Source organism: Chiloscyllium plagiosum, unplaced genomic scaffold (genome assembly GCF_037043375.1).
Source record: "Chiloscyllium plagiosum isolate Xiang-an unplaced genomic scaffold, Cpla_swu_hap1 HiC_scaffold_27, whole genome shotgun sequence".
In the NCBI taxonomy this organism is placed as follows: domain Eukaryota; kingdom Metazoa; phylum Chordata; class Chondrichthyes; order Orectolobiformes; family Hemiscylliidae; genus Chiloscyllium; species Chiloscyllium plagiosum.
Window position 1 is genome coordinate 50,624,346 of NW_028270165.1, and position 15,919 is coordinate 50,640,264.

At 45.4% G+C, this 15,919-nt stretch overlaps 2 protein-coding genes across 2 annotated transcripts in view; one reads left to right on the forward strand and one right to left on the reverse strand.

Moving 5' to 3' along the window:
- Window positions 1-4,970: 4,970 nt before the first annotated feature.
- Window positions 4,971-15,919, forward strand: part of LOC148144006 (uncharacterized) — a 128,865-nt gene continuing 117,916 nt past the window's right edge. Inside the window, exons 1-2 of the mRNA XM_087975720.1 lie at window positions 4,971-5,449; window positions 6,809-6,814. Of these exons, the coding sequence (XP_087831846.1) occupies window positions 4,971-5,449; window positions 6,809-6,814 (485 nt within the window). The remainder of the gene's footprint in view (window positions 5,450-6,808; window positions 6,815-15,919) is intronic.
- On the reverse strand, window positions 12,383-13,279 carry LOC148144007 (uncharacterized). The gene has a single exon (XM_087975676.1). The coding sequence runs from the start codon at window positions 13,277-13,279 to the stop codon at window positions 12,383-12,385; it is 897 nt and encodes a 298-aa protein (XP_087831802.1).

Below are 15,919 nucleotides of genomic sequence, written 5' to 3' on the forward strand. Positions count from 1 at the left end.
GGAGACTACAGCTTCACCACAAAAGAAACTCTACTAGATAGGTCCTCTTCTGTTGAATGAGAGGAAACAGCTTCCTCCTCAACATGAGACACAACCACTGTACCCTCCGTGCCCATTACAATAAATTGAGCCGCCTCCTGTTGAATGAATTAGTGGGAACCCCTCTCCGAACTCCAAGAAGCGGGGGGCCCGGCTGGAGACTGGATTTGCTCAAGGCTTGTATCTATTAACTTATTTAAATGGTACCTCCTGTATGGGAGTATGGTTTACATTAAAACCGGAGGATCATGTCAGAGTGTTTGTTTATATTTAGCAGTTGTAGTTGGTAAAATACACTCCCTGGAGGAGCACCTTCTGTGATGCTGCATTTCTTGCCTTCTGCCCTTCCCCCATTTGTTATCTCTCATCTCGATTTTACATTTTCAGTCAAATTTAATTTCACATTAATCAGCCTTGGTATTCACTGTGTATTATTAATTAAACTGTTGGTTTGTTGTAAAACAAAATTAATGGTGTAATTTCATTTATGTTGTCTGAGTTTGACATGGAATGTGCAGGTGTGAATGCCAGTAAGTTGTAAAAATAAATCAAGAACTTGTGCTTTTTAAACAAAAAGACGAGTTCAATGGTATTACTGGCATTGTCTCCTTTGAGGATGATGATTATAGTCTGACCAACAAACCATTTCATGCAGTCACCCAGTTTAATTAAAATCTTTCGGAAAATAATTCTGGCAGGCAAAGATTTATACAACCCAAAATCATGTATATTCTTATCTTTTAAGCCGTAACAGATAGCATTGCGTGGCGGTTTGAGACGGAAACTTCGCTGGAAAGAATGTAGATTGATGAGGGAAGTCAAAATGGCAGAATCTCGGGCCACAATCTATCAGTCTGGCTTGATTGCTTGAGTGGTGGTTCTTCAAAAGCACCTTCCAAGTCATGACCTCAACCACCAAGAACAGACAAGTGTGAACACAGCATTCCGACTGCAAGATATATCGCATTGTTTCTTTGTTATTAGCCAAAATGCTGGAACTCACTCCTGAACATTGTTACAGTCCACACCATATTTGTGAAGCAATTTAAGAGGCAGTTCCGCACCACCTTTTCAAGGTCAGTTTGGGAAGAGTTGTTGGCACAGCCAATGATATTCACATCTCATGAAGTAGGAAGCAAAGAGTCCACGGTGTTGGGAGGCTGTATGTTAGCATGGATAGAGGATTGGCTAACTACCACAGTTGTGGTAAGGGGCATGTTCAGGATGACAACTTGTAACTGGTGATGTACCACAGGGATCAGCGCTGGGGCCAACATTATTTACAATATATATACGAATTACTTAGATAAGTAAAGTGAAGGTACTATTGCTAAATTTGCAGAAGAGACAGTTGATGTGAAAGCAGGTGGTGAGGATGACATTAGATATCTGGAGAGGGATATAGACAGGTTAAGCAAATGAGCGAAAGCTTGGTAGATGGGAAAATGAGGTAATGCAGTTTGTCAGGAGGTGAAGAACTGAATATTAAATGGAGAAAGCTTTAGAATAGAGGGATTTGGAATCACATCCACGAATCTCTTCATCCAATTTCAGTGAGTAATAGGGAGGCAAATGGGAGGTTGGCCTTTTCAATAGAGTAGAAATGTAGGGAGGTTATAGGGAACCTATGTAAGGCATTAGTCAGGCCACAACTGAATACTGCGAACAGTTTAGGGCCCTTTACCTGAGGAAAGATATATTGGCACTGGAGGCAGTCAAGAGAAGGTTGGCCATGATGATACCAGGATGAAAAAAATGTCTTATGAGGAGAACTGAATAGGTTGGGCCTGTGCTTATTAGAAGTTAGAAGAATTAGAGGTAACCTTATTGTCACGGATAAGATTCTGAGGAGATTTGACAGGCGAGACGTGCAAAAGTGGGACCAGAGGAAGTAACCTCCAAATAAGAGATTGCATGTTTAGGACAGATAGGAATTTCTCCTGAGGGCAGTAAATCTGTGGAACTTGATACTACAGAGGGCTGTTGAGCTTGGGTTGTTACGTGCATTCAAGGCTGAGATAGATTTTTTTTAATCAGTAAGTGAATTGAGGATTATGGGGAAATGGCAGCAAAATGGAGTAAATGTTTCCCAGAATAATCGTGATCTGAATAAATGGCAGAGTCAACTCAATGGGCTGAATTGAATAGTAAATAGTAAGGAGGAAAAGGATACAACTGGCAATTACAGACCAGTCAGTGTTGGGAAGCCTAGAGATTGTAGGGAGTTGGTGGCATTTGGGAATTGTTCCTGGATTTAACATCTGGAGTTTCAAATTGATGCTGCTATGGCCCCGAGGCAATTTGAAATCAATTTATGTATCTGGAATATAAACTTATCGCTGCTTTGGTGATCTTATCAATTGTCATAAGTACTTATCTTGTTCACTAATAAACTTTTTTTTAAGGAAGGAAATCTTCAGTCCTTTCCCAGTTTGGTGAATGTGACACTCTTGATCCAAAGTCATGTTTTGACTCTTAACTGCCCTCTGAATTGGCACTTGGTTATTTTTTGGGAGACCAAGTGTCACGTTCCATGAATGAATAAAGAAAATTATTCAGGACAAGATTGTCAATGTCACTGTCAGTGAAGGGAAGAGTGTGATCTAGTGATACTGGTTAAGTAGCCCAGAGATCTCGGTCTTCTGAGAACAAAAATTAAAATCCCATCATGGATGCTAGTGGACTTTATTTTCAATGAATAAAAAGATCTGGAAGTGAGAGTTTGTCTCTGTACTGGCAACCAGAAAACCATTATTGGCTAAGACAATTAATTGCAGATGTTGGAGATCAGCAACAAAAGGCACAATTGCTGGGGAAATGCAGCAGGTCTGGCAGCATCTGTGGAAAGAAAACAGTTAATGTTTTGAATCCAGCCTAATTTTGAAGGGCCACCGGACTCAAAACAGTAACACTGTCGTCTCCTCATAGATGCTGCCAGAACTGTTGTTTTTGTCCAATCATTACAGAGTGTTGTGAAAGTGTTCTTTTAGGGAGGGAAATCTACCACTCACAACCCTACACACGCGTGCACACGCTCACATCATGTGGCTCCAGACCTACTACAATGTGATGGACTCTCAACTGCATTCAAGCATGTAGCCAATTGCTCGGTCCAAAGGCCATGAGGGATGGGGAGCAAATGTTGGACGTGCAAGCAACAATCCCATCCCTCAAAATATTTTCTTATATATTATAAATCATAGGTTAATGAAGGACAACCAAAACAAACTGCTATGTGAAAGTCATGCCCAACTAACCTGATTTGCTTGTAGTTATCAATATTGTTTTAAAATCCTCTTCAGAGAGGACATTGGTTCCATCATTGTTGGAATACTGCATGCAATTCTGTGATTTCTACTACAGGAAGGGTGTTGTGAAACTTGAAAGGGTTCAGAAAACATTTACAAGGATGCTGCCAGGTTGGAGGGTTTGAGCTGCAGGAAGAGGCTAAATAGACTGGAGCTATTTTCCCTGGAGCTTTGGAGGCTGAGGGGTGACATTAAAGACATTTATAAAACCATGAGGGGCATGGGTAGGGTAAATAGGCAAGGTATTTTACCTTGGGTGGGGGAGTCCAAAATGAGAGGGCATAGGTTTAAGGTTAATGGCAAATGGAGTTTAATATAGATAAGTTTGAGGTCTTACGTTTTGTATAGTCAAATCAAGGTAGGAATTTCATGGTGAATGGTAGGACCTTAAGGAGTGTAGTGGAACAGAGGGATCTTGGAGTACATGTTCACAGTTCTCTGAAAGTGGAGTCACAGGTAGAACTTTTTTGGCACACTGGCCTTCATCAGTCATGGCATTCAGTATAAAATACCGAATTAGAGTCGAGATAAGCACCAAATAATAACACATACCAACAAGCACCAAATCAGTTTCATATGCAGTATTTCAAACCAAGAGATGTTGGGGTGCAGGTTCATAGCTCCGAGAAAGTGGAGTCATGGGTAGACAGGGCAGTGAAGAAGACTTTCGGCATGCTTGCTTTTATCAGTCAGAGCACTGAGTACAGGAGTTAGGATGAATTGATGCAGCTGTCACAGATTCCACACAACAACAACAAGACGTGACCCTGCCCTCCCCTGACTGACCGTCCCTTTGCATATCAGGGGGAAGACACCCCTTTAATTGTGATGATCAGAAAACATCCCATCCTTCAAAAAAAGGGCTGTGTTCACAAATATTTTGACAGAGGAAGGAAGTTGCAGTCTGGGTGAAGATCAATCTTCATTCAGAGAGCGAGAGAGGAAGAGCAGCAGCAGCTTCAGAAGTTTATGGTCCAACTTCTGAAAGGTCCTTGTCTGATTTGCAGTTGTTTCTGGGCTTGTAATATCGTACTGCAGCATATTGTAGATCTTCAGTAAGAGTGTCAATACTGCACTACAGAGGTCCATTCAGCAACTTGAGTCCATGTGAACTCTTCGTGGAGGTATGCAGTCTGCCCCATAACCCTGTTGGTTTACAGTTACATATAGATCTACACAAAGATCTTTGGGATTAAGAGAGGAAAGAATGTTCAAATGAAACTAGAATTACGTTCAGATTTTCTCTCATGGACTGACTGTGATGACCTTTGCAATCTCTTCACAGGAATATTAAAAGAGAAGAATTTGGCGGCAGAAATCTCAGACCAAACATCACATCAAAGTCTGACAGTCACTTGTTTCACGAGGACGTGGATATTGATGGCCTTGAAAACAAAGGGGAGAAGGTTTGTCTGCTTAGTTAGGTTTTAAACGTCAGTGTGACTGGAAACTCAGAGTCTCACATACCCTCACACCAGAGTAGTGACTAGAACAAGCTTTGCAGACTGAATGAGAGTGTTCCAATTATCAGCGGGTTCACCAGTAACACCACACACATGCTGTAAGCGTGAGTGAATTTTCAACTGATTGTTATGGTCTGATACAGACGAGGGCACCAGCACCATGGAGAAACCGTGGAAATGTGGGGAGTGTGGGAATGGTTTCTCTTCGCCATCTGCGCTGGAGATTCATCGACGTTTGCGCACCGGGCAGCGGCTGTTCACCTGCACTCAGTGCAGGAAAGGCTTCACTCAGTTACACCACCTCCTAGCCCACCAGAGGGTCCACACCAGCAAGAACCCGTTCATCTGCCCCGTGTGTGTGCAGGGCTTCACTCAGTCACACCACCTGCTGCCGCACCAGCGGATGTACACCGGGGAGAAACCGTTTTCCTGCTCCGTGTGCGGGAAGGGCTACACCCTGTCGTATCACCTATTGCTCAGCTTCCACGTCCACACTGGGGAGAAGCCGTTCACCTGTCCCGTGTGGAGCAATGACTTCTATTATTCCTCCACCCTGCGCAAATACCAGCGCATCCACACCAAGGAGCGGCCGTTCACCTGTCCAGTGTGTGGGAAGGGCTTCACCCAGTCATGCAACTTGTGGAGACACCAGCAACTTCACAAGTGAGATTGCGCAGGGATTCAGGTTGGACTCTGCTGTTACCGCTGCTGAGAGTCACATCTTGAATACCGTTTAGTGGGTGAAGTGGGAGGGGTAAGGGGTTCCTTTATGCTGAATGGCCGCTCTCTCACCCACTTTACTTCCAGTGGGGGCTGATGCTCTCTGAGCCTGGGATTGCACCTTCCCTACGGAAACAGTCCAGAAGCGGCTGAAGTGCAGGTAGATCTGAAATAGATGCATTTGTCTCTGTCCCATTGAGTCTCCAGCACAGTCGATCCAATTGGCCTCTGTTAGTGTTTATGCTCCACCTGAGCCTCCACCCACCCCTTCATCAGCATACAGGTATCCCCTGCTTTTTGAAAGTTCACTTTACCCCCTATCCCCTCCCCTCCCTTGCCTGTGTCAAGTCTTAATCCTAACTTAGACCTGCTATTTATTGCCGATGCATGGTTTCTGTCCCTGTATTCACCTCCCATTCATGTGTCTATCCAGATACACCTTCAGTGTTGCTAAGGTGCCTCTTACCACTACATCCACTGGAAGTGCATTCCAGGCATCCACCATCCAACTGTGTGAAAAATCTTCCCTTTCAATTCTCCCCCAGACTGTCCCCCTCTCGCCTTGAACTTGTGCCCTCTTGTAGTTGACTTTTCCACCCTGGGGGGGGGGGGGGGGGGGGGGGGGGGGGAGAGAGAAGCCTCTGACTATGTAACAGACTATCTGGCCCAACACCAAACATCCAAAGAATAATCCACACAGACCCATTTCACTACCTCTATTACTCGACATTTACCCTGACTAATGTACCTAACTTTCACATTTCTGAACACTGTGGGGCAATTTAAACACGGACAATCCAACTTAACCTTCCAATTCCTGGGCATTGGGGTAATTTATCATAGCCACTCCACCCTAACCTACACGTTTGGATTGTGAGAGGAAACCGGAGGAAACCCATATCGACACAGGGAGAATGTGCAAACTCCACACAGACAGTCACCTGGGACTGAAATCTAACCAGTTTTCCTGGCGCTGTGAGGCATCAGTGCAAATAATTGAGCCACCACGTCGCCCCCGTCCAGTCAATCTGTGTGTCTCATCATTTTGTTGAGGTCATCTCTCTGCCCCATCTTTACAGTGAAAATAATCCAGGTTTATCCCATTCTCTTCTCATAATGAGACCTCCAGACCAGGCAGTGTCCTAGTGAACCTTCTCTATACCCTCTCCCAGAGCATCCATGTCCTTCTGGTAGTGTAGGGACCAGAACTGCACGCAATATTCTGAATGTGACTGGAATAAATAGCTGTAACATAACTCGCCAACTCTTACACTCAAGGCAAACGTGCTGTGTGCCTTCTTGATCACCTTACCCGCCTGTATTGCCACTTTTAGAGATCTATATGGCCAGATCCCTCTGTATGCCAGTGCTTCTATGTGGTCTGAAATTTATCGTACAATTCTTGTATTTCCTATGTATCTGTATCCAGCTTCACTTTAATTGTGTTCCCCTCTTTATCTCTTTTCCCCCATTCTCACCCCTCCACACATCAGCATATCATAAGATTATAGGAGCAGAAATTATGCCATTCAGCCCATTGAGTCTGCTCCACCATTCAATCATGGCTGATAAGTTTCTCAACCCCATTCTCTCCGTTACCTTTGATCCTCTTGATACTCAAGAACCTAGTTATCCCAATCTTAAATGTATTCAACGATCTGGCCTTCACAGCCTTCTGGGGCAGTGAATTCCATAGATACACCACTCTCGGTCTGAAGAAGTTCTCCTTATCTCCGCTCAAAAAGGTCTTCCCTTTACTTGAAGGCTGAGCCCTCGGGTCCTCTTTCTCCTACCAATGGAAACATTTTCCCAACATCCACTCTGTCTAAGCTGTTCAGTATGCTGTAGGTTTCAATTAGTTCCCTTGTCATCTTCTAAACTTCATTGAGTATAGACCCAGAGACCTCAAATGATCGTCATATGTTAAGCTTTTCAATCCTGGGACCTTTCTCATCAACCTCCTCTGAACATGTTCCAGGGTCAGTACATCCTTCCTGAGATATGGAGCCCACAACTGTGTACAGTACTCCAATTGTGGCCTGACTGGAACCTGAAAGATCCTCAGAAGTACATCCCTACTTTTATATTCAATTCCTGTGAAAATAAATGCCATTGTTGCATTTGCCTTCCTAACTACTGACTCAACCTGTAAGTTTACCTTGAGAGAATCCTGGCCTAGACGTCCCAAGTCTCTTTGCTCTTCGGATTTCTGAATTTTCTCCCCATAATCCTTCTGTTCCAGGGTAGCACCAGAGACTTCCAGACACACTGATTTGTATTCCGGGATATCCACAGATCTCAAGAACTGCCAGTATCTCAGGAGGAATCGTTATTCTGGGAGGAGGCAGAGAGGAGCGTGGCGTGCACCTGTAAACTCCAGAACTTCCCAAACTTCACGAATCAACAACAACTCTTTCTGGACCAAGAAACGAAAGGTCCGACGAGAAACTGTGACACTACAGGAAGTGAAATTAGGCCATTCAGCCCATTGAGTCTGCTCCACCATTCACTCATTCTTGAGTATCAAGGGGCTCAAAGGTTACAGGGAGAATGGGGTCAAGAAACATATCAGCCATGATTGAATGGCAGAGCAGATTCAATACGATAAATGGCTTAATTTCTGCTAGTTAACATCCATGGGAAGAAGGAGGCAACACAATAAGTTGTTTCTTGGGACAGGCAAGATAATGTTGTTTAATAATAGTGTGACAAAAGGACAATTAATTCTGCCTGTAGAAGGAAAGCCCTGACATAGAGGGGTTAATTGCAGGGCAGGCTGTTTCAAACAGACAGCTAACCCTCAAGGATAAGAAGGTAAGCTACAGACCTGAGGTCTCCAGCAATGTGAGGTGATGTTAGAGTCTTAAAAACAAAAGTCACACCACAGATTGGAAATTGAGGAAACGCCACCAAAATTCAACTCCAGAATGATGCAGCCGCAGCAGTACTTAGAAGAATAATACTGCATCAAACCCTTGGACACTTCCAGAGATGGGCACCGTCGGTGGAAACCCAGTTAAATTCAGCCATCAACCGGGTGATAGCCAAGTTTTGTGTCGGGGCGGGGGGTGGGGTGGGGGGTGGGGGGGGGCGGCTGAAGCTGAATGAACTTGAGGGGTTTTATTTGTGGTTGCTCCATGCAATAAAGTGCAAATCATTGTTTCAGCAGTTGATTCTCTGTGCGGTTTCTGAGTCAGGAGCCAAATTCAGGTGATTCACCCACAACCACACCAAGAGGCTGGGATTAATATTGACTCCATTGCATTCAAGAGAATGTCATCAATACTGTTATAAAGCGAAGGCTGACCCACCTCCCCCACTCACCAAGATCTCAAACTGAAACGTCCAAAGAGTGGCACGTTGCCCTTTAATCTGTAAAGTCAGTGTGATAAGTGGTGTAACCTGCTGTAGTTTTAAAAGTAAATCCCTGACACTTTAAAATCGACAATCAGCAATTTATTTAGCCAACTCTCACGGTGAACAAATGAACAAAACTACTAACAAACTGAATAAATCCGTCCTAACTACTGAGTATTCTGGAATAAATCAAGATTCTTCTGGTATGCTGTTCCAATCAATACATGTCCCACTCAGATAACACAAAATAGAATTTAATCTCTCAGATTACAACCAGGTTATGTGTTTTCAGGAATATTCTGTGCCATCTTCTATCGGGGATGCCTCCTCCGATTCCTCTGTCAGGAATGTCCTTCTCTGTTTTTCTAAATGATGCTTTCTCTAATACGCAGATGACTGAGAGCGCCAATTCTTTATGATAGGATTGGTCCTGTTGTCAAAACTTTACGATTTAAATTTAATACGTTTTTGGTAGCCAATGGGGCTGATTTAAACGGATTGGTGAAATTGAAAACCGTTTTCTTGTCCTGCAAACTGTACAGCCTTTTGTTACAAATGTTTCAGTTCAAGTGCTTTTTGTTGTGATCATGTTGCTCCTTTAAGATTACGTTGTTGGTTTATTTTCAGGAGGGGTTGTAAAAGGCTTCCCATTTGTGTAGGATTAAGGTTTTTGCTAATGGTTAACAATCCGGGAAAAGAGTTTGACTTTTTCTTTCCTAAACCACTTCTACAATGAAAGGGCAGTTGTCCCATTCTTTTCCCCTGGTTTTGGTTTTATCAAGCAGTCTGTCTGAAGCTGCTGCATGAAGAGATGTTTCCTGATTCAACAGATGTGTCTGGCTGACTCTGAAGCTTCAGGGAAAATAGTACCAGCGTATTCAGCCTCTCCCTGTAGCTCAAACCTTGCAACTCTGGCAACATCATTCCAAACCTTTTCTGAACCCTTTCAAGTTTCACAATGTCTTAAAAAGACGTCAACTTTGCTCGACTAATGTGGGAGAATTTTCTGCATGACGCGTTGTGTCTGAAAGAGCCCTCCCCTGTGCTGTGACAGAGCTGCAGTGACTTTCAAATGATTGATAACAGCATTTGTCAGGCTAAGATTCATTGGGAGAAGCTTCTCAATCACATCTGTAAATGGAGAAAGTGTTTTTAATAATGAGACATGAATAAAGGCTGCATTAATCTTTTGTTCTGAAGATTTACTCATACATCTCAAAACAGAGCATATGAACCCGGTCACAAGAAGTCTACGGGAATATAAGACACCACTGCCTATTTCCTGACCAGGACCGACTTTACACAGAAAACATGGACATTTTAAATGAATGGGGTGCCATTCGTTTTAAAATCAGGTGAACGTAAGAGGCAAAGCATTGGCTTAGAAATGAGAGATCCTTGACACACACACAGCCAAAATCATCACTGCCATTATTATCAAATTAGAATTTAGGCTGGATAGGCTGGGATGTTTTTCCACTGGAGCAGAGGAAGTTGAGAGGCAATATTTTCAAACCATGAGGGGTAGATTTGGGTGACTGGTAACTGTCTCTTCCCTAGGGGGAGGATTTCAAGGCCAAGGACGCGTTTTTATGGTGAGAGGAGAAAGATGGAAGAAAAGATGTGGGGCAAAATATTTACAGAGTGTAGTTCACCTGGGGAAACAGCTGCCAGTGGAAGTGGTTGAAGCAGGTACATTAACAATATTGAAAAGGCGTTTCAACAAATACATGGATAGGAAAGCTTTAGAAGGATATGGGCCAAGTGAAGGGAAATGAGGTTAGTGTTGACAAACATTTTGGTCAGCATGGACCAGTTTGGGCTGAAGGGCCTGTCTCTGTGCTATAGTACTCTATGACTGGCGTCTCTTTGTAACTCTGACAGTGTTGAGTTTCCACAGGAACCAGGAAAAAGTGAGGACTGCAAATGCTGAAGATCAGAGTTGAGAGTGTGGTGCTGGAAAAGCACAGCAGGTCAGGCAGCACCCGAGGAGCAGGAGAATCGATGTTTCAGGCATAAGGGCATCCAGATGAATATCTCATTAAATCATACTGAATAAAATCTGATCTCATTCGTCAACTCTGATGTGGAGGTGCTGGGGGTGGACAGGTCAGAAGTCACACAACACCAGGTGAGAATCCCAATAGATTGATTTGAACTCATGAGCTTTCGAAGCACTGTTCCTTCATCAGGTGAAGTGATGAAGGAGCAGCACTGATGAAGGAGCAATGCTCCCAAAGCTTGGGATTTCAAATAAACCTGTTGGACTGTAACCTGGTGTTGTGTGACCTCTGACTTCTTGAACTGCGCATTCGTGTTCAACTTGATGGAATACTTTATCCAACTCGGCGTAGTTAACTCATATCGCTTGTAGGGGTTCATTTGAAACCTTTCAGGAGGTGAATTCAACAAGATTGAATTATTCAAAGTTGCTCAATTCTAAACTTACATCAGGACCAGTAGTCATAGAGAGGTACAGCGCGGAAACAGATCCTTCAGTCCAACTCGTCCACGCTGACCAGATATTCTAAATTAATCTAGTCCCATTTGCCAGCACTTGGCCCAAATCCCTCTAACCCTTTCTATTCATGTCCCCAACCAAATGTCTTTTAAATTCTACCAGCCTCCTCCACTTCCTCTGGCAGCTTGTTCCATACACGCACCACACTCTGCATGAAAAGCTTTCCCTTTAGGTCCCTTTTAAATCTTTCCCCTCTCACTCTAAACCTATGCCCTCTAGTTCTAACAACATCCTGATAAATGATTTCTGATGGAGATGTCAACGTTTTGGGTAGAACCCTTCTTCAGTCCTGAGGGATAATACCTGAAATGCTGACTTCTCCACCTCCTGGTGCTGCCTGCCTTATTGTGCCCAGCCTCCTGTTTGTCTATTTTAGATTCCAACATCTGCAGTTTTTTATTTTGTCTCTAACAAATGGTGGAGCAGATTTGATGGGTCAAAATATCCTAACTTCTGCTCCAATGGTCTTGTGGTCTTAGGTTTGTCCGGGTCCTGGGATTAATGAGCAGCAGCGCCCACTGGAAGCAATGTTCACAGAATCATAGAATCACTACATTGTGGAAACAGGTCCTTCTGACCAACAAGTTCAGAGCGACCCTTTGAAGAGTAACTCACCCAGATACATTCTCCTACCCTATGACTCTGCACTTACCCCTAACTAATGCACCACACCTACACATTCCTGAACACTATGGGACTATTTAGCTTGGCCAATTCGCCCAAACATGCGCACGTTTGGACTTTGGGAAGACACTGGAACACGCAGAGGAAACCGACGCAGACACAGGGGGGAATTACATGCAAACTCCACACAGTCACCCTGAGGATGGAATCAAATCTGGGTCCCTGGCGCTATGAGGCAGCAGTGCTAACCACTGAGCTACCACCCCCCTTCCCCCTCCACTCCCCCAGTAGAAAACAAAAAAAGCCTAACAACTCTCCCACTACCCTCACTGTCAGAAAAGGCAGGAGGTTCAGTCCTGGGGGTGACCCTCAGCAGCGTTACCAGCAGTATCTGATTGTTGGGAGCATTGGTGCCTCCGCTGGTGCTTGTTCAAGCTGCAGGACATTGTGAACCTCAGCCCACACTCGGGGCAGGCAAACGGCCTCTCCCCAGTGTGGACCCGCTGGTGCGTCAGTAGAGTGGAGGAGACAGCAAAGCCCTTCTCGCACTCGAGGCAGGTGAACGGCCTCTCCCCAGTGTGGACCCACCGGTGTGTCAGCAGGTGGGAGGCCTGGGTAAAGCCCTTCCCGCACACAGAGCAGCTGAAGGGCCTTTCCCCAGTGTGGACCCGCTGGTGCTTCAGCAGGTCGGAAGAGCGTGTAAAGCACTTCCCACAGGCAGAGCGGGCGAACGGCCTCTCGCCGGTGTGGACCCGCCGGTGGGCCAGCAGGTCAGAGGAATCGCTGAAGGCCTTCCCACATTTGGGGCAGGGGAAGGGCCTCTCACCGGTGTGGACCCGCCGGTGAATCACGAGGTGGGAGGAGCAAGTGAACAACTTCCCACAATCGGGGCAGCGGAAGGGCCTCTCCCCTGTGTGCACCCGCTGGTGCCTCATCAGGGTGGAGGAATCGCTGAAGGCCTTCCCACACTTGAGGCAGCTGAAGGGGCTCTCCCCTGTGTGAACCCGAAAGTGCCTCAGCCGGGCGGAGGAATCGCTGAAGCTCTTCCTGCACTCAGGGAAGCTGAAGGGCCTCTCCCCTGTGTGCACGCGCCGGTGCCTCAGCAGGGCTGAGGAATCACTGAAGGCCTTCCTGCACTCAGGACAGGAGAATGGCTTCTCCCTGGTGTGACTGCGCCGATGTGTCTCCAGGGCAGACGGGACACAGAAGCCTTTCCCGCAGTCGCCACACTTCCATGGTTTCTCCATGGCCGAAGCTACAGTTGCACACAAACGCGTGTATGTCCCCTCCCTGCCTTGAATTCTTCTTTCCAGGCCAGATAACTGTTTCAGGCTCCACACTCAGTGCGTTGCTGCAACAGTAGGCTCTCTCTTCCAGTCCCAATGATGCTGAAAACGTACTGAAACAGGAACCAATTGGATCACAGTTGAAAATTGTTGCAGTCCCGGTGGATTGAGTGACTCACAAATGCTGGAGAATCAGAGTCGAAAACTGCAGGTCAGGCAGCATCTGAGGAGCAGGAGAGTCAATGGTTCAGGCATAAGCCTTTCATCTGTTGATTTTGAAATTTCATCTTCAGATCAAATACTCTGAAAAGAGATTACAAAAGTAATCACTGTCAGTCCAGGGTAGAAATTCAGAACAAGCAATTCTACTTTCTGCAGAACATTCTTTTCTTTTGTTATTCCACAAAACTGAAAGCACCATCCCACTCTCTCTCTCTCCCTCTGTTCTCGCTCCATTCTAATTCTCCTGAAAGTGCTGATTCAGGATCTGACAGGGACAGAAGAGCAAAACAGTCACAACTGACACCTCTCTGAATTTTGGATATCTCCACCTGAAAATTAATATCTTCCACGACATTGGGATACTGTTGAGAGTGAGCAGGTCTGATTTTTGGAAGTAAAAATATAGTGTGTAAATTCAGGATGAACCTGCAATGCAACTTCTTGGCAACCAATCAGATACAAAATGCTTAACGTGCTTCCACAGGGGTGGGGGAGTTTTAGAATGAGACATCAAGGCTATGACACCAGAGAGAAATTGAACAGACAGGCGTGGCAAACCAGAGTCATCTCGATATACAGCACAGAAACAGGTCCTTTGGTCCACTGGTCTATGCTGACCAGATATCCTCACTGAATCTGGTCTCATTTGCCAGCATGTGGCCCATATCCCTCTAAACCCTTCCTATTCATAAACCTATCCAGGTGCCTTTTAAATGTGTCATAATTATACCAGCATCTACTACTTCCTCTGGCAGCTCTTTCCTTACACGCGCCATCTTCTGCATGAATTGCCCCTGAGATTCCTTTTAAATTTCTCGCCCCCTCCCCTGGCCGCCTCACCCTAAACCTATTACTCTATAGTTCTACAGTCCCAGAGAAAAGACCTTGTCTATTTACCCTATCCATCCCTCTCTTGATTTTATAAACAATGGAAGCATCAACGGCTCAGGGCGGGGATGGGGAGGCGGGGTGGGGGAAGTAAGCTGAATGTGCTGGAGCCAACGCAGAAGAAGAGGACACAAAACCTTGAAGCTGCAATGAGGAATACTGCATGTGCTGTACTTGTACCTGTTGATTTTATTTGTGGGAATCAAGTGCATTGTAAAAATAAAAACAAACAAGATATCTATCCCTCCCCTTTCCCAATCTCCTAATGCTGTCCTGAACACAGTGTGAGAGAATTGGGGGCAGGAGTTGGCCATTTGAGCCTGCATCAACATTGAACACATCATAACTGAATATGAATACACCTACATCCAGGTCGATAGATTGGGTTTTCTTTCACTGGAGCAGAGGAGATTGAGAGGTGACCTTATAGAGGATTATAATATCATGAAGGGTACAGATGAGGTGAAAGGCAGGTGTCCTTTCCCTAGGGTGGGGCTTTCAAGATTAGGGAGCAAATTTTGAAGGGGAGAGGAGAACGATTTTAAAAAGACATGAAGATCTCCACTTTTTTCTCACAGAGAGTGGTTTGTGTGTGGAATGGGTGTCCAGAGGAAGTAGTGGATGCATGTTCAGTAACAATGTTTAAAAGGCATTTGGAAATGGACATGAATAGGAAAGGTCCAGAGGGATATGGGCCAATCACTGGCAGGTGGGACTAATTGGGTTTGAGAACATAGTCAGCATAGACCAGTTGGACCGAAGGGTCTGTTTCTGTGCTGTATGACCCTGTAGCTGTTCTGTACTGGTCTTAAAACCACTTTCTTGGAAATCCAAGATGGCGGTGGTTTGAGTGGTCTGTGTGCTGGGCTCTGTGCCATACCCCCGGCAAGGTGGACTTTTACCCCTCCCCCCACCTCATTAACCACCCGTAGGAGAAAACAATTGCTAATATAAACTTACTGAACGTCTGGAGCTGCTATAGTTGTGGTTTGACAGCTTTAGGACCAGAATGAAAGCAAATGAAGGAAAGGGGCCGACAGGGGTGCAGCAGGCAGGGCACTCCCCTACTGCATCGGGGGCGCATGGAACCATTGCTCAAACTCCCAGGGCAGACCCTTTGGATTTAATGGGACAGCAGCAATTACTCTCGGTGTTTGCCAAACTCTGAGATAATATTGGAGCAGCGGTGGAACCATTATCTGCCACGCTGGAAAAGCATGGAGCAGGTAATTCAAATGTTGGCCCGAAGAGAATAGGCAGCGGAGGAGAGGACCGTGGCATCGGAGACCGTGGCCGAGGTCTCAGGAGGAAGGATCCAAACGCTGGAAGACCAGGTTCGGGTCCTTCAGGAGCAAGTGGACGACCTGGAAAACTAAAGTAGAAGAAATATCTTACAGCTCGTGGGTCTTCCAGAATGCGAGGAAGGCGAAGACCTTCTTGGATTCCTGGGGCTGGAGTTGGAGTCGGGCCTGTTGAGTGTGGAGCGGGCCC

Bases quoted from the DNA above. Each gene is read 5' to 3' on its own strand.
- LOC148144007 (XM_087975676.1), bottom strand. From the start codon at position 13,279: ATGGAGAAACCATGGAAGTGTGGCGACTGCGGGAAAGGCTTCTGTGTC.